The 23,330-nt window shown below is 41.2% G+C and overlaps 1 protein-coding gene across 1 annotated transcript in view; it reads left to right on the top strand.

Annotated features, from left to right (window-relative positions):
* Positions 1-655: 655 nt before the first annotated feature.
* Positions 656-23,330, top strand: part of IL16 (interleukin 16) — a 64,227-nt gene continuing 41,552 nt past the window's right edge. The window contains exons 1-4 of the mRNA XM_075133149.1: positions 656-906; positions 8,783-8,836; positions 10,349-10,420; positions 16,918-17,326. Of these exons, the coding sequence (XP_074989250.1) occupies positions 16,961-17,326 (366 nt within the window). The 5' untranslated portion in view covers positions 656-906; positions 8,783-8,836; positions 10,349-10,420; positions 16,918-16,960. The remainder of the gene's footprint in view (positions 907-8,782; positions 8,837-10,348; positions 10,421-16,917; positions 17,327-23,330) is intronic.

The following is a 23,330-nucleotide window of genomic DNA, read 5'->3' as shown; positions in this document are numbered from 1 at the left end:
GTCTCAAACAAACAAACAACCCCCTCAGTAGGGACATGATAAAAATGACATTTGCACCTCTTTTATCATGATCAGTTTTTCTCTCTTCTCACACAAAGGGAAGTCTCAGCTCCCTTTGTTTGCTTTAGGCTGATGTCGGCTTCCCCTTGAGCCAAACTCTGCTATCCACTATACAGACTTTATTTCCCAAAGAACAGCCTCCTGAAGCCCTTTCAGACCTTATGAAAGGAGTTTTCACTCAGGGTAAAAGAGAACTATGTGTTCTCTCTCTGTCTCTCTTTCTCTATATGTGTGTTTTGTAAAAAGAGTAATAAATTAATCATTTCAACTTTGGGCAATGAGTCTAGGTGTTGTATTTGTACCCTGCACTTACATAAACACAGCAAGGGTCAGTTAACTAATGAGTGGCTGGAGTGAGTAGCTGAAGCTCTAAGATGATCTAAAACATGTTAACACATTTTCCATATAGGAGACCTTGGAATAGTTGCATTTGCTTTCTTACAACAGAGACAAGTCAGTTAAAGTCCAAAGGAAAGATTGAGGTTTTACATTTCTGTTTGTGGTACAGGAAAAGGGTTACGATCTCAGTGGTTGATTCAGTGAAATAACATCTCCTTTATACACATCTGCCTAGCAAGTAGGGCGGTAGTTGGAAATACCCAGTCTAAAGCATTAAAGATTTGCTGGCAAATAGCAAAGGCATTTTCTGCCGAGGAAAAATTGTTATATTGAGTAGTCATTTTGCATGCTTAGGACTTACAAATATCCAAACACCCTGGACTTACAGTGTATTTTTTATTTTTTAAAGTATTTAACATACTGTGAAGTGACTCAGCTGCATATTTTATATCCAAGGTGTTACAATAATGATCCTAAATAAGAAGATATTTTTGATATTTGACAATGGTAAGTGATATATTTATCCCAAACTGTTTGGGTCTCAGTAGTGTTTATTCTGCTGTTTGAAGATGCAAATATGTTTCATTTTCAATGTGTTTTTCTTTGACAATTTAAATGAGAAGAATAAATAGATAAAACATAAAGCCAGGGGCAATTCTTCCTGTATGAGTTTTGTGCTTTTGCTTTTCTGTTCACTGTAATGAATATCTTATTTTAAAGCGATAGGGGGAATTTGGAGTGATATAGCTTCTCATCTTTGCTTGTTGTTTGATTAGTAGTCTCATGATAAAAAAGGAACATGTGTATTTAGCCAGTCAGTAACTGCAAAATAGGATATTCTTACCTTGCTGGACAATATTTTCCCAGGTAAGCGTATTTAAAAGTAGGGACTTTCCCGCAACGGAAGCTTTCCTTAGCTGTCAAGTCCTCTTCAAGCTTATAATACTATGAGAAATAGAATAGAAACAAAACAAAAAAATATATCATCCACTATGTAAATGGGTTTGTAAATCTATAAATCATCTTTCTCACTGGTACTTAACCCTAGTGAGCAGGATTTAGAGGAAAGGTTAGGGGGTTTTCTGTTAAGCTTCTGTTAAGACCCAGTGCCTTTTTCTGAATCATTTCTGAATCTTATTTCATTTCAACTATGTCTAGTCTACATTTTTAAAGATTTTTATTTTCCTTTAAAGAAACTGCTGAAGAATACAAGCATATTTTAGCCTCAGTGAGAACCGGACAAAGCTAGTATCTGATCCTGTCTAAAACAGCCACATATTTGCAACCCCTTTTAAAATTAAACTTTAATGTGCTTATCCATCACATTCTCAGAGAATACTTCCAAGCAAGAAGTCCAAATGTACGATTTACTTGAATCAGAGTGCAATGTTATCTGATGCAGGAAATCGGTAAATTGGTCCAGAATCTCAGCCTCAAATCAGAGACATATTTGTTTAGCCATATGCTATAAATAAAATCCCTAGACTTGGAATCTTGCCAATGTTATTAATACAATGTTCACTTGATAGTTCCTTTTATTATGAGTCTTATTAGTAAGTGCTTCATACACTATGAGAAAAAGCGTACGGGATAGTATATTAACTATATCCTGGTGGAACTGCCAGTGGAGTCTGGTTGCAGAGCTGGGATAGCCAGTGCTAGGAGGATCACCCCAGTGTAAAAGAAACCCTCTGGTGGTACAAAGTCAATGTAGAGGATCCTCTGGTATCTCTCCTGGCTGCCAGTGAAGAGGTTATGACTGTTGGAAAAGACAGCTGGGGGGCAGAATGCCCTTATGCTGTACCAATCCCTGGCTGCTGCTTTGGCCTTGTGGGGCTGTTAGCACTCCACACAGCTTTGAGCAGCTGCTCTATTTACACTGGGGCACTGTCACTGCACACCATGGTCTCTTTACACCAGTTTCTCCCTTCCCCCTCACCTCTAGCAAAGGATCTGAACCAATGTTTTTCCTCCTGCTGCATTTCCCACGCATATATTACAGTATATATGCTTTCTACTTTTTGGAGTGATACTATATGTCCATTTACACCTTACAAGAAGATATTTTTAGAATACGGTTGGTAATCTTGGGCTGTCACTTAGTACCAATTTGTCAAAATTGGCCTCTGTTTTGACTGTCCAGCTTAAGATAACATTACTAACTCCTGATTTTTCAGAGATGTCAAGCATCTATAGCTCCATTTGACTTCCCCTGAACTTATGGGTGCTCCCTAACTCAGACCATAGGTGTCTCAAAGTGGATATCCAAAAATTAGGTATGCAAAATTAGAGGACACTTTAGTAAAGTGTGGCCTTAAATTCTCTATGCCTTCTCTGTTAAAAGGGATTTATCACACCTACTTTGTTTTTGATCCTCAGATGAAAGATGATGTAGAAGTACACAGCATTATTGTTTAGTTTTCAATGTTTAAACTGCTGTCATCATAGCAACACACAATTAGTAAAATATTTACCATGTAGGCTCATGCAGTAAAGGAAGTATAATGATATCACTTCCCACTCTCCAAGTCTGTGTAAGCTGATGATGGGCTTTCTACTGTGCCCCAAAATTTATGCTCAGGATCTGTTGGACCAAGGGGGAAAACAATTCCCAAAGTCAAGAACCCCCAACTCAGAACTCCTTGCCAATAGCTTTGATATATTTAAATCTCAGTACTGCTAGCACGAATGCATCAGCTGATCTCAAATGTCATGGTGGCACATGGGAGAGAGCCAATCACTCAAAGGCTAGGACAAAGTATGCAGGGCTTTAAAGATCAGCATAGTCAATTGCACCCAGGAGCAGATCAGAAGCCAATGGAATCTCAGGAGCGCTGTTGTAATCCAGTCCCTGTAGCCAGTACTACCACTAAGCAACCGTGTCACAATATTCTGCACCTTATTATGCAGTTGTTTATCTGATAGCCAATATTGTTAACTATAATGTAAGTGTGTTATGTATGTGTTATGTATTCTGATACCAGTTGGCGTTAGAGCCTCTGGACTGAATAAGTTAGCTGGTAAGAAAAGCCGCCTCTGAAATCTTTGACACCATAAATAAAAATCGTACAAGTTGAGTCTCTTTATGGCTATCATGGTGTCGGAGAGAAAGGAAAGCAATGTAAACATGAAGGGGTTTCAAAACTCATTTAATGCAGAGAAGAAGAAGCTGAATTAAATAGCTTTACCTTTGCCAAGCACACAGGATGACAGAGACTCAAAAGGTGGCTGCTGCTAAGCCCTTGCAGCTGAAATAACAACTGCTCCCACAGATACAGTAAATTCATCTTACCTAGCCACGGACACTTAAGGGGCAGGGGATTACATAATTCTTCACCAAAGGGTGGAAATAATTGATAATGCTAATTTTTTTTTAAAAAAATCCTCCAGTCAAAATACAGTAGTACGTACTACTTGTGTTTGGGTCTGATCCAAGCCCATTGAAGCCAATGGAAATCTTTCCATTGATATCAGTGCGCTCTGGCGCAGGACAGATTCCAGAACCTTCACTCATGTGGAATAGTTCTTCAGTTCTTGAGTACTCCCAGACATTCCAGTGGGGTTGCTTGAGGAGTAGGGACTAACTCCATATCAGTAAAGGTGCCAGAAGCCAGCTCAGAACCTACAATAAAATGTAATAATAGCTGGTCCTAAATGCAACTTTTATACTGAAGCCTTAAAAAATACTGAGACCATTTTCATATGATTTTGCAGATAGAGAAAGTTCATTTTTCTTTCACACTATAATTTTTCCTGATAAATCACATTTGTTGGCAATTGATAATCCCCCTTTCATTCCACCTCAAGGGCCCTTTATTTTGGTATGCCGTTCAGGAGTGCATAAATCAAAAGGAAAGCAACGTCAGATGAAAAAGCAACATTATATGACTGGAAATGTGGAATAAAGAGGCAAAGTCATAAAAAAAAAATCAAAAAATCCCCGAACAGGAGAACTCACATAAATTATTACTGTTCTGGAGTTGCAGTAATATATATACTCTATGACACTAGCCAATTACTTGCAAAATAGTTGGACGCTACATTCAGCACCAACTATTTACTAGTGACTAGAACTGTGTCATATAGGAGGCCAGACCAGATGATCACAATGGTCCCTTCTGGACTTGGAATCAATTAATCGAAATGAAACGAATGACTTTGCGTGATTTCAAGCATTAAGCCATACTTACATGCAAGCATTCTTTACTCCACCTCCACGCTCTTACACATGATCTATAAATAAATACAAATATTCCTTTAAAAAACACCCGTCACTGTGTTAAAAGGATAACATTCCTGCCATACCCCACATGCCATGGTTCTCAACATCCCACACAGTCAGTGTTCTCCAAACACTCACTGCAGTATTTCTCAGTCACATGCACAGCCAGTGCATCATTCATGTAGTTCATGTGCATCAAATGTGTGGTATTTTTTTTAAACCAGCGCATTTTGCCTACACAATGATTTACCCATTCGCCCAGGGCTGCATAATCAGGCCTGGAGGTGAGGCAGCAGGGATGAGCTGTGTGGGATGAGCTCTTTTGGTAGCAACTGTCTTCTCCAGTGACAATGTTATGCTCCATAAAAACAGCATTGTAGATAGCATATCTAAAACACAAGCGACATTGGCCACCAGCGAAAGACCTAACAATCAGATACAGCACCGTAAGTATACATGGTGCATTGCACAAACACACAGAAAGACAAGATCCATACTCTAAGGATCTTACAACCTAACTCAGGCAAAGACAACACGTGGTCAACACCGAGCAACAGTTCAATAACAAGAGGGCCTGGATGCAATTGGTAAGGCTAAAGGTAGTAAGGTTTCACAAAAGAGGTGGTTTTAAGGATCTGAGGAAGAAGGAGGGTGCTCCAACCATACAAGATGATCTGAAGGGTGAAGCTCAGAGTAAGAGAAGGAGGCAAAAGGAGAAAGTTAAAGGAGCAAGTGGGGATACATGGTGAAGTGATTACAAAGATAAGTGGAAGCAAAATTCCACAAAGACTTGGAGGTGAGGACAATACTTTTGACAATACAAGAACTGAACGAGCTGGAAAGGCAGAGATTTTAAAACTATTACAGGGAAATACATTTCTACCCAATGCATTATTACCTTGTAGAACTCATTGCCACTGGATCTCATTGACGTCAAGACCTTAGCAGGATTCAAAAAAAGGGCAAATTATAGTTCCAGTACACAGGATTCATTGTGTGTTTGGAAGAGATAGCTCTCCTCATCCTTCACTGCATAATCAAACCACCAAGTGACAGGTATTAGGAAGGAATTTGCCTGATGGGCAGGCTAAACAATAATTGTTCACCCATGGGGATTTTGCACTTTCCTCTGATAAAAAGAGTATCCCGTCACAATAATAAATGTTAACAACAAAGAAGCGCTTTGGAAGGGATATATGCCCTCATATTTCAGCCAGCCCCTAACTAAGGGGGGACTAGGAAACTTCTTGGAGGCATGTGATCCCAGAATTGCTTAGTGCAGCTTACGTGTTCTGATGCTAGTGACGGTCAGCAACAGGCTATTGAACTGGTCTGATTCAGGCTGGCAATTTTTATATCGCTACGTTTTAGATGGACCGAGGGGGCAGCAGTGGGATATGGGGAAGCTAGTGCAGAAAAGACTGCAATAATCAAGGCAGAAGTGACTAATTCAGGCCTGTAGCAATAGCAATGAAGAGGAAATTGCTCTTTGTCATTTAAAAGTTGTTTGGGAGAAAGAAACACATGCCAGATTCTTCACAGAAAGGTGGCTAATCTCCATAATGAGACAAATATGAAATAACATGCCCAGGGGGGAATGTCTTCCCATCCCAGCAGACAAGGCTTGCTTTTGTTCCAAGGCAAGGGGGTTGTTATACCTTATATATTCTATATCAGTGTAACTGGCTAGTTCTGATCATATGAACAGCTAATTAAAAAAGTCCACTACACTCATAGGGTGTTATCCTGGCCCCATTGAAATCAGTGGCAAACTCCCCACTGACTTCAAAGCGGCTAAAATTTCACCCTTGGCATTGACGTCATCTTGTAGCAATGAGTTCCACATATTAATTATGCTTTGTATAAAAAAAATCTGTTTCCTTTTATTGGTTTTAAATTTGTCGCCTTTTCATTCCATTTCTCTTGTATTTCAGGAAAGGGTAAATAGGATCTAATGAGCAGCCTTTTTATACACTTAATTATTTTTATACTACTTATCATGTCACTTCTTATTCATACCTTCTCCATACTGAACGATTTCCCATCCGACAGAATTCATGTCTCTGATCATTTTCAGGGCCGTTCTCCCACTATAATCTTTTTAAAGATAGTGTAACGAGACCCACGCACAGGATTCAATATCAGGGAATACCGTGAAGATATACAATGGCATTATAACTCTGGCATTATTTTCTATCCTTGTACCTTCTAACAGCTCACTTTTCCGATCACCACTGTGCACTGAACAAACGTGATATTAAAAAGGGATGGAAAGAAGTAGCATGATCAGCAGCCTCGCTCAAGATATTTATGTTTCTGCTGCCTGGCCGTAGGCCAGATTCTGCCATTCTTAACTAAGCAAAATTCCGATTGACTTAGGGACCTCAGAATTTGGCCTATGGTCAGGAAGCGCACTGGTGTGTGAAAATGAAAAGGGAAGGAAAAAACGATTGCTAATGTTTTGGAGAAGAAAAGATTCCAGTTTGGTCTGTGTTTGGAGAAAAACTTTGAGACTGTTCAGATTTTGTACGAATGAGTTCTGCATCCCTTACCAATAGCACATGTGCGCCACTGTAAAAATGCATGAGAAACTGTGTGTAACTTGTTAGTTTCTTCACTGATTTTTCACATCTATAATACTGCTGCTGCTATCCCTCTATTCAAACACACTTTGCCCATGCCGCAGCAAGGATTTAGGTATTATAGGGCATCATGTTTTTTTAGTTAAATAATAGGAAAGATAAGTTCCCTAATTCTACTTTTTTACAGGAGAGAAATTTGATATCCGGTGTCCACTAGACAGTTTAAAACATGGGTCTTCTCCAAAATGAGACTTTAAAGCAGCATTGTGGCATTCCATATTTGCTGACCTTCAGTGACTCTAGATCATATTTGCTCTGTTTACAAGTGAATAGATGTTTTAGCTAATTGGTGCCCTGCCAACTTACTCTGGTACATGAAAGCAAAGCTGGGTGCTTTTCTTCTCATGATGAACACCTCAACAATGAATTAGCACCACCTATAAAGTTGGGCCAGGGTTACTGGGGCTGTTGCACAGACAGGAAAGAACTCAGCTTGACTTTCATGTTCCACCGTGTGAACCCAGCAAGGGTGGAAGTTAAAGAAACCCTTTTTCCTACCTACATGGAGCAGCTTTGATCTAGAAGTCATTGACAGACAATAAACATGATTCCATTTCACAGTAACTTTTTAAACGCAAATCACACCTCTCTTTGGTGAAGGCATTTAAGTGTTAAGCTTAAGTGGAGTCCTCTCCAGTAGGTATCCACAGAATAAGTCATGGGCAGTGACAGTGTGAGCTTGAGGGACCACACTGAAGGGTGAGAGGGTAATTCAGGCTTCTGGTTAAGTTTTTCTGGATCTGATATTATGTACATTCTATAGGGTCAAGAAGAAAAATGAGGCCTCTAAATAAGCTTTTCTATTTAAAATCTGTATCAAATAAACAATAACTGTTTAAAAATCAGTTCTCGCAACCATTGGGTATTTTTATTGGGACAGCATGTACAGGGAAAGCTGGCTTAGGTGGGCAAGGACTTGGCTTCTCCCCCAGCGCTGGCCAATGCATCTGAGCCAGCATGAAGGCAAAAGGAACATACTAGTCATATGGACCATTCAGTTTACATCCCCTTTGGAGTAAGAGAGGGAATTGGGACTTAGACTCACCGTGGCTTCTGTTAATCAATATTTGGAGGGTCCCATGTTATTTTTGCTTCTGGAAAGGAAGTGGCCTATAAAATTCCTATTGACTTAACATGTAACATAACTGTTGAAAATTACGAGAAGTGTGTTGGCTGAGCTGGCCAGCAACAGGAAATCCTGCATTCAATTAGCTTGGTTCCACTCCTCCTCAAGAGGTGTAACATGCTCAAAGCCCCAATATATCCAGGGACTATTCAAAATAAAGGGTAGAGGGAATGACAAAATCCTGGAAAGCCTGTCTTCATTGAACAGCTGCAAGAGAGTCAGGAACAGTCTTCCTGGATGTGTATCTCATTGGTTTTGTTTTTCTATCTCTGCTGACATTTTGGTCAATTCGGAAACAATAGTCTCATTCCAATATACTGACCCAAATTACTAAAACTAAGTCATGTGACAGTGAGGGTGTGTTTTCAATTATTCACTCTGTTTTTTTGCCAGGCCTATGAAGAAAAACAGCCTTCTGCAGGAGTCAGGTTTTTCTGCCTCTCTGTTGTAAGTTCTCTTTATTATTTTTTTATTTTATAATTACTACAGGCTTTGCACAGTAAATCCAGTACTCCAAAATGCCTTTGCTCTTTACCAAAACAAAAAGGTAGCTCTCCTTCTTGGCTGGAAGCCCTAGACTTCTGTGCTTATTCAATGTTTATGGTAAAGCTGAGTAACAAGACTGATAAAGCTCACAGGATCGAGATTTAAAATGTGATGCAAGAGTTTATGCTGTTAGTACTAAGTAACGTAAAGCCTTCGTGTTCTTGCTAATAAAGAATAGATCTAACTTTTCCACTGTTTCATTAACAGCAGAGGATTCCCATTCAGTCCGGGAACGACTCCAAATTATTTATGTTTGTAAATGCTTGGTTTAATATCCAACCAAAAATGTGAACCAAATGGATGCTACTCAAAAATTATGCATATTGTTTACAGAAGACAAACAGAGAGCTTTTTAACACAAAGCTGAGGGGTGTGGGGGGAACCCTTGAAAAAAGAAGTAACATTTGGTTTGAGTTACAAACCACAGACAGCTTCCATCAGGAGGGCTGGAGGTACCGGAATGGCCAGAGAATATGACAAGCAGCAAGCGCACCAGGGGAAAGATAAATGGTTTTGGGAGCTGGCTTTGAAATAATTGGCCTTTCCCACAAAAAACTGAATTAAATTTGGTGGAAGATGGCGATGATTCATAAGGATCTTCTGGCACTTGCATTGCTGCTTTCTGGACATTTGTATTAGAGAGCTTATAGAGTGTGTGTTTTGGTGCTTCCTACCGTTGTTGTATTACTTATGCAGCAGCTCTACAGAGAACATTGCATTGGTAAAAGCTGGGAGTAGGGGCATGATCTAGTGCTTAGAGCAAGGGACTGGAAGTCATCAGGACTCCAGGGTTTTATCCTCAGCTCAGCCGCTAACTTGCTGTGTGATATTGGGTAAGTCTTGTAGGGTTCAATTTGGTCTCGAGACGCAAAGGAGCACTGGGGATGGAGGGGCTTGCAGTTGTACTGTCCGTGCAGTGAAGAAGGGAAATGTTATCTCTGCATAAGGCATAACTCCTTAAGAAGTGATGGGGGAGTGGGGCTTATGCAACATGTCCTGCCCCTTTCAGTAGGTGTACTATACACTTCTCCCCAGTTTCAGCTTCGTAGAGAGAGGCCCCTTTCAGGGCATTTAGTATGGCATGTGCTCAGGGGCATGGCTGCTTGCTGTATGGGTGTGCTGGAGCAGAGAAGGGGCTCCTGCTGTCCACTCCATCTTCACTCATGGTGGACCCTACTCTGGTGCACCACAGTTTGGCCATTAATCTTGCTCAGTTTACGCAGTTGTAGAAAGGCTCGGTTTAATTAACTACTTCCTGGGGGGAGGGGAAGTTTAGTAAATACTTGTAAAACACTGAAACCCTGTAACAAGAGGTGTTGTCTGCCTCTGAACTGTCCCCTAGTGCAGAGCTGTTCAGATCTCAGTTTTTAGTTCAGACCTATCCCTAATGTTATTATTGTTGATATACCGTAGGAGTTCCTGGAAGCACTGATTCCACATTATAAGGGCAACCAATCTCATCTGAAAGGCCTTGAACATCTGGAGGTAAGTTGTGATGCATATTCCGTGGTCTCATTCTAAAAATGCAGCAGGTTCAGTGGTGCAAGTAGAAATAATTTTTTGGTGGTACTGCACTCATGGGAGGGACACAAGGGGGGGTCACGTGACCTCCCTCCATGACCCTCCATGTGACTCCTCTCTGCCCTGCCCCCAGCCCAGGACACCCACGCACTCCCCGTCCCCTCTGACACTCCCCTTACTTGTCTAAAATTTTACAACTGCATCTGTTAAACAGATGCAGTTGTAAAATGATGCTTTGGACCCCTGGTGCCACCTGTACTCTCAGGTGTCATTGAGGATCCAGCAGCACCCTCAAATTGAAAACTTCTTAAATAGAAGAAGGATAGGAAGGACCATCACCCCACTTTCCCTTAACACACTATCAGTGCCTCCTTTATGTCCAAACTAAGGGCATGGCTACACTTGCAGATGTAGGGCTTGGCTACACTTGCAAGTTAGAGCACATTAAAGCAGCCCTGGGTGCCCTAACTCCAGACCCATCCACACTGGCAAGACACTTAGAGCCCCTGGACTCTGCAGCTGGAGCACTCCTGGTAATCCATCTCCACCAGAAGCATAACGCTTGGTCCGTCTCGGCTGAAACTCCCCAGCGTCAGTGTGAACAAGGTGTTGCATTACTGCGCTCTGATTGGCCTCCAGAAACGTCCCATTATCCCCTTAAGTCAAGTGGCCACTCTTGTCATTGCTTGGAATTGGCTGTAGGAATGCGGAGATGCCGTTTCAAAGCTCCATTTCTGACAGCTGGCTGCTTATCTGCTCTGGGACAAAGCAACCATTACTGTGGAATGTTGCTTGAGAGGCGGGGAAAGGGGATCTGCTGCTGTCTGAACTTACAAGACAGCATGCTGATATGCTCTCAGGCTCCCAAAAACCCACTCTTTCTCCCCCCACATATACACAACACACTCCCTGTCACACTCTGCCCACCCCCCCACCCCCCATTTGAAAAGCATATTGCAGCCACTTGAATGCTGGGATAGCTACCACAATGCCCAGCTCTCTGTGGCCATTGCAAGAGTTACTAATGAGGCCACGCCAGTACGCTTGTAGCTGTCAGTGTGCACAGATTGCAGTGCTTTCCGTACTGCACTCTACAAAGGTGGGTTTAACTCAAAGTGCCCTACATCTACAAGTGTAGCCATGCCCGTAGAGCGCTCTGAGTTAAACCAGCCCTCGGAAAGGCCAGTATGGAAAGCGCTGTAGTGCGTCCACACTGTCACTCGGGGTGGGGGGGGGTTCACACCCCTCAGCGAGAAAGTTTCAGCGCTCTAAATTGGCAGTGTAGACAAGGCCTAAGTATTGCTCTCCACCAGACACTAGGAAAACAAAGATGCTGCGCCATCTGGGTTTGATGGAAAAGAGGAATAGAACGGTGTGTGTGCCATGTGCATCTTCATAGAACTGCAGCCCAAATTGTTTGATTATTTTCCTCAGCATGACCTACAGGAAGGGCAATCAAAACCAGCCTGGCAGAACATGCATGAGAACTGTCTCTGGACAGATAAGCAATTGATCAAAATCACATTCTCTGATCTCTTGGGGCCAAATCCTGATCCCATTGAAATCAAAAGAAGTTTTTCTTTTGAGTTCAATGGGAACAGGCTTTGACATTTGGAGAGGAAAGAACAAAACCAATCAAGCAAGGGCTATGTTGCTTATACCACAGGTATCAAAGGCTGCTGACTCATGTGAGAAAGCCAGCAGACATCTGAACTTTGTCCATTGCAAGGAAGAAATCAGCAATCAATGAGGCTAGAACAGTCTTTGTACCATATCCAACTCATAAGTCCATCTGCAAAGGATCAAGGAAATATGAAGGCTCCAGATTATTTTAAAGTCCTCAATCCCTTGGTTAGAATGCTCCTATCAGTATATGTTCATAATCCAGAGGCTGGATCAGGAATCAAAAACACTGTTTGAACACCTTCTGTCCTCCCCTCCCCTCCCCTCTTGAGGACTCCTGACCAACTTAACAGCACAGTATATATGCTAACAAACTTAAACAAAGCCTTTGTTTAAGTTAGTTGGCATATGTATTGTGCTGTTAGATCCAAGTAAAGAATAAATGCCTTTCCTAGCTGTGTTCTGCTCCTTTAATGAGCAGAGTGCAATTCCACCCCCCCTCCAGAGTGGGGTTCTATCCTCCCCAATTCTTTCCGGTACCCCGTACCCACTAAAAATCTCATGCCGGTACTGCGTACTAGAGCGTACCATCTTACTTGCACTCCTGAGCAGGTTAGACACACTGCTTCCTATGCCGATGTTATGGGGATGCACTTGGACTAACTGCATCTTTACTTGAGCAGTATTTGAGATACCTGTAGCCCTATCAATCATACTGTTCATCCAAGCCCACTTTCTGTCTTTCATCTGTTATAAAAGGTCTGTCCCTCCTTCCATCTAAACACCCTCAAGCATACAGGAAATGTAACCTCTATCATGAGCTTTTCAAGATTAATTTCTTAACATACTGAGGTCCTAATGGGGATTTGTTATGTCAAAAAGTAGCAACTGGACTGATTTCTACACCGGGGCAGCAATGAAAGAGTCTTATTTAACCAAAAACCAACAAAACTAAAACAACCCCCAAAAGACGTTACACAATAATATGGGTGGGTGTCATTTACCGTTAACTAATGCAAATTATTCCATGTAAAAAGTGTAATACAAACTGCAGATGTGATACTTAATTAGATCAATGTGCATATTTTCTTGTTATTTGGATATGATTAGGCTGTTAAAGTTATGACTAACAATAGTACATTGCACTTTAAATCCGTGTATCTCAAAGTGCTTTACAAATAGAGGATTCTGGTGAGTATCATTGGCCTCATTTTACTGATTGGGAAACAGAGGCACAGAGAGGTGAAGTGACTTGCCCAATGTCATCCAGCAAGTCAGCATCAGAGCTGAGAACAGAACACAGGTTACTGATCCATTCAACCATCATGCCTCCCCATGTCTATCTAGCTATGCCTAAATACCCTCTTTTATTCTGACGTAGGTGGATTAACTGAGTTCCACGTTTTACTGTTTGTCCGGATTTTTAGGCAGGAAAGCATCCCGTTAAAAAACAAAACAAAACAATTACATATGTACTTAACTTTAAGCATGTGTTTGGGACTTGTGTACATGCTTACATGCTTTCCTAAATCAAGGCCTTTTTTCCTTTGTCATGTGTTATAAGAGTCAGAGCTTGTCCTGGGGCTTTTTTGCTTTAAAAAAACAACAACCAGATCTATGAATTTTTTCACAGCAAAAAAATCCATATTGGAAGAACAGAAATGGATTTTTTTCAAAGATTTCCAGGCCCAGCTCCCCATGCTCCTTGGTATCTCAGAGCTTGGGGAAGCCTTCTCTATGAATAACCCCAGTACCTCCCTCTGCCTGGCTTCTAGTTTTCCCAAGAAGCTGCTAACTGAAATGATCATGATTCTTGCCAGTTTCATTAGTGTCCACCTCAGAATAGCAGCCCTGAAACTGACCAGACCCTTATTAACTTCACTCAGCTGATCCTTTTGGACAAAACTATGAGCAATAAGAGGAGACAGGTACTTGGATTATTCATAGAGAAGGATTCCATTCAACAATAAATGGAAACTAGGGGAGGTAAAGCATTGCATGATTACAGAGCTGGGAGGTACAGCTCTACATTAGGATTAGATGTTGAAAGATTCCTTCAAAACTGAAACCGGAGAGTTTGGAAGCCCAGGGAGCCCAGTCTCTGTGCCAGCACACCAGGAGAGCTGCCAAAGAGCTGGGAGGTGGGCAGAAGAGTTGGCAGATTTCCATAAAAATTTTCATTGAAATTGACACGTTCCAACACAACATTTTGATTTCAATGAATCGGCATTTTCTGACGGAAGAACCTTCCTTTGGAAAATCTCACATAGTGCTAGTATGTAATTTGTGAAGTATTCTGGGATCCTGTTGGATGAAAGACACTGTGAAGCAGAAGGATATTATTATTACTATGATAGAAAATAAATTATCCTAAACTCTTATAAAAGAGTATCACCTATCAAAATGCCTGAATCTCTTCAAGGCACCATATGTATTAGCATACTTCTCAATGATGGATAAAGGAACCTCTTTGCTTCTCATGAAAAGGCTATGTGCAGTGTTTGTTTTTCTTTTACAAAATTAAACAAACTTTGATGCAGACTGGATCTTGTACTCCTCTAGAAGCTACATATTTCCCAGCATATAGCTCTTTTGCTCAGGTTCTCTATTACACATTATTCATTTTTCCTTCTTTTCCTCAGTGTTTGGTTTGGTTTCTATGGGTATTTGTCTGAGGGGTAGAGGAGAGGAATGTGATCTGAGGCTGTCTTGTAGGGTTCTATTATACAGTGGAGCTGGCTTGGTGTAAAATCTACAAGCCTACATTTTCAGGTGGCTGGTCTCCCTTTTGCAGCTGCAATTTGCCTGTGCAAAATTTGCACCCACATTTTTGCATCACCAGCAGAGCCGTGGGTAGAAATCTCAGTTGTAACATGCAACTTATGACTTACACCCATAATTCATTTGCTGACACAAAAAACATAGGTGCAAATTTTGCACCTTTTTTCAAGTGCAATTTGTGCTTGTAAACAGTGAAGCTGAGCCCACTGAGAAGCATTCCTACAGTATCATCTCCCTGTGCATACATTTTCTGTGCTTTATTGCACTGTCCGTGATCTTTGTGCTATTAAACATTCATAATAAGAACATTTCATTATTTTTAAAAATGTCCAACAAAATCCTCAACTCATTACATCGTAATTAGCATTACCTGGCACCTTTGCTAGCACTCGCAGAGATACTAAGGACTGAATGGAACATGGAGATTGAACCACCCTCTCAGAGCTTTCCTTCCTGGCCAGGGTGGACCTGTTCGGAGCCAAATAGATGTTCCAGCCAGTTTTACAACTTTAACCAGCACTAGAGTCACTAAAAGAGAGAGAAAGAAATAAATCCCAGTCTAAAACATATTGTGCAAATTCCATGGATCAAAGCTACAGACTTTAAAAGATTTATTTTAAATATGCTTTTCAATTTAATGTAAACTACATTCCATAACCTTCCTGGACCTGTGCATTTTAATAAACAGATCAAAAGGAAGATAAAAACAGGAGAAATCAACCCTGTATAATTGCGTAAGTTTATTACTAGAGCTGGCCAGAAAACAGAATTTCTGTTCTGTAGGAAATTCCAACATTTCAAAATTTGTTTACATTCAGAATTGGAATGAAAAGTCAAAATTTTCTGTGAAATGGGAAATTCCAAAAGATTAACGATCAGCAACATTTTATTTCACTAATGTAAAATCATTTAGTTTCAGTAAGGTCAAAACATTTCATTTAGATAACGTCAAACATAATGATATATAACAATAAACATATAATTTTAAATATACGATTCAAATTAATACTTTGATATACTATAAAAGTATAAATGAAATTACTTGAGATGATAAAGTTAAAACAAAATGTTTCAATATTATCAAAATGAAATGAGAAAGTCAGAATGATTCATTTAAACTTTCACCCATCAAAAATCAATATGCTCCTGAAAACCATAATAATTTCAACTAACTTGCATTTTATGATGGAAAAAGGTTATGCTGAAAATTTATTGACCAGTTTTTCTTAATTTTTCTAATATGCTTATTCCTTTACTTAATATTCATTTTATAAAGTACCAATTTTTATGTCACATTGCTACTCCGTGGCATTTCTGCTCTATTTTATTTTGATTTGGTATGCAGAAACATACAGTGGAAAAATAATTCCTTTAATGGGTTATTTTTGCATTAATATGCTGGAGTTGTATTCTTTTCTGAGGTTCAATCCTTAATCAGGTATTCACATCTAAATGGCTTCAATGGATCTCTTTTTTGCAATTACACACAGATTCTTTTAAGTGGGCTTAGCTGTCCAAAGGTACGTGTTTCACTCCAGCCTGGCATTCCTTCCTTATTCATGGCCAAGATCTACTTTAGCTAAACCACTTACAAATCAGATGTGCCAGGCAGAGAATTTAACCTCAACAATTTGATTAATCCTATTTGAATTACAACGCTGTCATAAATCAGGCTCCAAGCAGAGCCTCTCCTTCTATGTGAGTTTGAAGGATAGAATAGTGCTTTTGTGTATCTTCTTTTCAATTTGGGATTTCATCCTGCAAATTCAGCAGAAACCAGGAAGAAGCAACACAACAGAAGCCTCAAAAACATTTGTTTAAAGCACTCCTCTGTGCTTGGAGAGCATAGGAAGAGAATGAAATGGTGAAGGAGAATTTAATACAGCACTGCACAGAAATAAATGTTGCAAGTCATAAGACATCACATGGTTGTTAGTGGACTGAAAGGCTCTGTTGACTCAATTTGTTCATCACAACTTTTCAGTAGTGTAGGTTACTGGGAGGGGAAATAGGACGAGGCCAATTATAACTCACTTTTTATATTTCTCTTCTGGGAGGATATTTAGCTGCTGAGGACTAGAGAAAGTTTTTGGCACTGTCATGCCACACAAATGGGAACATGAGAGGAAAAAGGGCAGCATCACCAGCTCACTGAAGGTGGATCGACAGAGCAGAGTTGGGAGCAGGAAATCAAAAAAGTTTCGCTCCATTTCAAGATCACTTATACTCTGTAATACCAAGGATACTGATGATGGGTCGAGTCCAGATGAGAAATGCCCTGATCCCATTGAGATTTCTACCAGTTGGGATCAAGAGAAAATTGACAGTTGCCCTAGACTACAAGTGCTATGCACTTCAGAACCGGATGACAGCACTCCTTATCCTCTTGTGATCACCAGCGTGATCCAGTCCAAAGATGATGGAAGTGAAAGCTGCAAGAATATGAGAAGGAAGTTCTTCATCCAGGTAGGCAATTCACTGACTATTGTTTATTTCATGTTTCAATGGTTTCATGAATCTCAGGGCACAGAAGACACCCCATGATTCTCAGAGATCATGAGCCAGCAGCGGTCCAACTCGGCATAAATAGCACAGAAAGTGTATTACACTCCATCTTGGGCTGCAGGGTCTCTCCACTGCACTCTGCTGACTGACATGCCATTGAAGTCAGTGGAATGTTAAGCCATGCTCAGTGCATTCAGGAGCTGCACTCTAACTGGAATGCAGCAGACCAGCGGCCATAATAGAAAGCGGGGTCATTACAGCACAGACCCTTTTTAAACAGTGCTCTTGTCAGAGCTTATAAGCTAAGTGAGGTGCAGCTGGGTTAGTACTAGGGGAAACTCAGGTGATCCAGTAGGCAAATGATCTGTCTGAATTTGAAGGATGTAGACTCTATGTTGCTAGAGATGTCACCTTCTTAACAGATATAAAAGTGAGACCCTAAGTGCCTCTGGTTGTTAAAAAACTGACATTGCTTTTATCAAGAGGAAATGTAGTAATCCCACCATTCTGGCCATTTTTCAAATTGACTGATTACATTCTGGATACCTATAATAAATTCCCCCTACAATTTCAGTTGGATGCTGCATATTTTGTCACTTTCTGTCCTAAGGTGTTGTATATTGTTGCTGTGTGCTGTTAAGCAGCTACATTGTTTCATCCCAGAGGTGGCTGCATTACAGGCATAAGTGAAGTGTCTGCTAATACACAGTACATAGTCTGTCCACTCAGCTAGTAAAGACTAAAGCACTTTGAGAACCTTCTTGGTGACAGGAACTAAATATACATTATATACCTAGGTAGTTTATAGCTGGTCACCTCCATGGTATCCTAATGCCTATTACATCATATGCATTTTAGCGATACAAATATTGACCTGTATGAGGGAACTGATTCCTTTGTATTAAATATTCCTTCCATTCATTTTTGCATATCTTCTTTAGCAATGGGCTCAAATCAGAACTTCATATCCAAACACCAAGTAATGCTTATGGTGTTCAAACTCTGAATCCAAATCTCCATTGTGCCACTTGAGCTTCTCTCTAATGATCACAGCACATAGCCCAAACTTGACAAAAAGGGAATCAGGAGAATATAGTGCACATTTCAGTCTCAAAACAGAGCCCCCCTGCCCCCCCATTCCCCCCCGGGGAATATTCTACTGCATTCCAATGGAAAGAAAAAAATGACTTAAATTGAGCCAGCCCCAAAAGACGCCCAATCACAATGGAGCTCTGCAAAACCACACCCTTCCTCCAGCATGGAAACATTCCACATTTTGGCTGGTGAGCTCACTCTGCAAATGAAAGGAGGCTGCTGGCCTCTGCCAGCCAAAGGATTCCACTCTACCTTCCTTGCACAGTGCATTCTCATGTGCTTGTCAGCTGTTGCACCTTGTCCATCCACAAACCCAAAGCACCCTGAGTTCCAATAACTGCCACCAGGTTTCCCAGCATCTGACTTCTCACCATTTTACCAAAGATAGTCAAGTCAGAGAATCCAGGTGCCTTGAATTTATGGTAGTCAAGTTAGCTGCTGCCGCTGGAGAACAGTTATACATTAATTCATCTTTAGCAATGTAAGTGTTCCCTGGTGGCACTTGTTAACCTTCTGTATACTGTGTGGACTCATGGTGATGCCATCAAGTCTTCATTTTTCCTCCTACGGGAGCAGAGATGCTGGCATCATCTACCTTGTTCTCCCGTCTGTGTCATCTTGCTGAGGCTCTGCAATATGCAGTGAGGTGATTGATACATCCCCTCTATGTTGCACTGGTCTGTCATAACCTGCTCCTTAGTGCAGTATGCATTAGAGAGCACTTGGCCCTCTCTTAAAACCCCTATCCTCAAATATCCAGAAGAAGAGAGTCAGTGATTTTCTTCAGGTCCCAAGGCGTCAGGCTCTCTGTTGCTCTCTATAATCAGCTGCAGAAATTCACTGGTCAATGCATGGCCCATTCTCATTTCAAGGAATCAGAATCCATTTTTCTGTTACATTACTGGGGCACACAGCTGTGCCAGACTATTGTGTTAGTCCATCAGTTTTCTGCCTTACACTACCTGCAGCCGTGTGCCTGGTGCCCATGACCCTGAAGGTGTGAACACCCTCCACAAAAATCCAGAGCACTGAACTCTCAAACAGCAGTTCCTTCCAGGCCCCGCAGTGGAAGAATTTATGTTCCTGTCTGAGCCTTACACTGTTGTTCGTGTATGATTCACTAGTGTTCTCACTTTGATTAAATTACACAGTGTTTCCAGCATCACTTTATTTCAGGCAACCAGTTTCAGGTACATACTCTTGTCGCAAATACTTGGCAAGTTCTATGTATCGACACAGTACAGTAAGTATAATAGGAAGTGCCATGATCTGATTACAGCTATCATTTATATTACATAAAAATAATTTTGATAACCAGTGACCATAACAAGAATAATAAAAGTACTACAAGGGTCTTTGTCATTTGTCAAAACAGAGCAGTTGTGAGTAGGCGGAAGTGTGGAAACTAAGGCAACACTTGTTATCCCTGGAAGACATGTTTTATTTTGTTTATTGTGGTCTCGAGGGCCACACTGACAGCTTACTAAGACCCTGACAATTGTATGTAACTTGCATCATAATCATAGAATCATAGGACTGAAAGGGACCTTGAGAGGTTATCTAGTCCAGTCCCCTGTGCTCATGGCAGGACTAAGGGCTTGTCTTCATGACTGGGGTAAGTTGATCTAAGTTACACTACTCCAGCTGCATGAATAAAGTAACTGGAGTCGACGTAGCTTAGGTCAACTTACCCCGGTGTCTTCACTGCACTGCATCGACGGGAGACGCTCTCCGGTCAACTTCCCTTAGTCTTCTCGAAGAGCTGGAGTATCAGGGTTGACCGGAGAGTGGTCTGCAGTCGATTTAGAGGGTGTTCACTTGACCCAATCAATCCCTGCTGTATCGATTGCAGCAGCACCCATCTCTCTGTAGTGAAGACCAGTCCTAAGTATTATCTAAACCATCCTTACAGGTGTTTGTCTAACTTGGTCTTAAAAATCTCTAGTGATGGAGATTCTACAACCTCCCTAGGCAATTTATTCCAGTGCTTAACCACCCAGACAGTTAGGAAGTTTTGCCTAATGTCCAACCTAAAGTGCACTTATTGCGATTTAAGCCCATTGCGTCTTGTCCTATCCTCAGAGCTTACAGAGAATACTACTACTACTTTGCTCTTCTAAAATGGTTTTCATTTGAGAATCTTACTTAACAAACAGAAATTGAGCACAATGCAAATCAGGACCTTCTGGTGCAGACAGCAGGCGCTAGTGTAACAAGTGACTTGTGCCATTGCAGATTATCCCAGCTCCATCTTAGTGATTTGTACCATTAAAGCAACAATAGTGCAGAAAACACAGCATTTAGGTGTGTGGTTACATACAGTTTTCACCACGCTGATATGTGTATTATTATAAAGTAGCAGACAGTGTTGTGTATTAGGTTTGCTTCATAACTGATTTCTAGGCAAAGTCACAACATTTTCAGTCTACTGTGCCAATTCTGATAACTGATACCGGGTGGCTGAGTTTCAAATGAATCCCGGGAACTGTAATTTGTGTAACGGTCTCACTATGGGGCACTTATTCCGCTTATGAAAATAAACAAACACTTTGATGTAAATTCAAATGGAAAACATCATGGAAAGGTTCTTCTGACGTTCTGATTACATTATGGTTCTAAACCATTTGCCTTTGCTTTCAAGGAGGAATATTCAAAGCACGGTTAGTCCCCAGTATGCATTTTGGGGATTATTTTAACCCAGCAACTAAAGCGTTAATAATTTCAGAATGTATACTCAGCGATTAAACTGGGGTGTATGCAATTCTATGTTCCCAATGGGTAGATGGGCCTGGGGTGAAACAAAGGTCCCTCATTGATTACTCTGTAGTTGGCATGAAGCTATGTTCTAAGTGAGTTTGATATTGTCTGAGACAAACTTCCCTATATCTCTATAAAAATATACATCCATACAAAAGGTTGTCTGGAAACTGAAAATTGGTCCATTTGGAAATGCCATGGAATGAAAATGTTTTCCAAATCTTCTAGATGCCTACATAATCTTTTTATTTTTGATCAACTCTCATGGCAAGAATAGTATTCAGAGTTTTCTTAATAGTATTCACCAAGCGAGGAAGGCACCTCGATCTTCATCCGGATGGGTCCTATGAGAAATCCTATGGCCTGTGTTATGCAGGAAGTCAGACTAGACAATCGCAAGGGGCCCTTCTGGCCTTAAAGTCTAGCATTGGTGAATCTCTGATGTCAGACAAGGGAATCCTAAGATCATTAAATATTGTGCTGGTCGGTAGCTGTCTGAAAATGCAGCTTTGGGAGGCTAGTGATATGGGCTATTTTGACCTCTCTCACTCATTGGAATTCTCTTTCTATGTGTTACAAATGTTAAGGATTTTGTTAAGTAAGTTCTACTGGGTGTGCTGTGATCTTTCAACACATCCAGTACTTAAAAGTGCAGACAACTCAAACTACTATGACCTTGGCTAAAAAAGCAACAAAGAAAATGGAATGGCAAGCCAAAGGCTGGTAGTCTATAACATCGCTGAGTGGGATGGTCACTGGGAAAGAATGCTCCTTTCTGAATGTGTTCGCCTGTCGTGTGCTGCTCAAAGTAACTTCCTGGCTTTCCGTGTGTGCACCAAATGGTAAGGATACTGGTGTGTAAATACGAAGATCTGCTTTACAGCCTCTCTGCTCTTGATGACACTTGGTGCCCTGACACTCAGGCAAAAGCTGTGGAAGGAGGGTATATCTGATAGGGCTACTGAGAAATCAGAGACAAAGTCAGTCATGGTGAGGAATGGGTGGGACGAGGGACATTCACCCGAGCTGGAATGGTCCTTTGAGCACCCAAGCAATTTCAAGCAGTAATCTCTTTCTAGTTTATTACTGCTTCTGGCAGCACTACATTATGATATGTGGCTTCTTCTGCACATGCCACCATCACCCATGTTGGGCAGTGGCATGTAACACCCAATCACTGTAATAGTAGCCATGGCAATAGGGCTACTGAGGGAGAGGGGGTATCCAGGACAGCGGGCAATGTTGAGGGGAAGGTTTTCTGCGTGAATGCCCAACAGCCAAAAGACTGGAGTCAGGATTTCAGTGGATCGTAGGGCTCTGTGTGGTTCCAGAACCAGACCCCGGCCTTTTCCATGTGGCCCTCAATCTCTCATGCCTGAGAGAAAAAAACAACTCACTATTTTTGCATCATCATCCAGGCATATTTTTTGTTAATTTCCCACTTTCCAGGAGAGGATGATTTGACCCATTCTTTGTGATGGGATGATTTCCATGGCAGAAGACTGTGATGTCTCAGAAACAGGGTTATGGCATGACAGCTGGACAAGCTTGGTTGGGAGGGAGGCTGTATTTGTTCCTTCACTTTCTTCATTTGTGCTCTCTCTCTCTTTCCGTCCTCTCCCTTCTGCCCTTCCCAGAAATGGGACTGTGAGATCAGACACAGGTTATCTCTTAAACTTGTTGAGTGAGGTGACATGTAGTAAGTGGGTGACGCAACAGGTAGGGCAGGTTCCCAGAAAAAACATGGCTAAGGATAGCTGATGAATAGACAGATCTATTTATACTGCGTGATCTGTTTACCCATCTCTCTATCCATCAACTAGCCATAGCCAGGGTTTTGTGGGAACCTGAATCCCAAGCCCCACCTGTTGCATCAGCCGATTAATTCATGTACCACTGATCTCATAATCTCACTACTGAGAAGGAGGGCAACTGGTGAAAAGAAGGTAAAACAGAGAGGGCAGGAGGGGGTGGCTACCTCCAATGGCACAGTTCCACTATCCCATGGATTTTTCACAGGTACCAGCTGGTACCTTTATTAATTTCAAAGGGAATTCCCAGACAGATGCTAGGAAAATAAATGGAATTTTGTCTAAAAGTTTTTAAAGGACCA

The sequence above is a fragment of the Caretta caretta genome, chromosome 10 (assembly GCF_965140235.1).
Source record: "Caretta caretta isolate rCarCar2 chromosome 10, rCarCar1.hap1, whole genome shotgun sequence".
NCBI lineage: Eukaryota > Metazoa > Chordata > Testudines > Cheloniidae > Caretta > Caretta caretta.
This window is presented reverse-complemented; position numbering and strand designations above follow the sequence as displayed.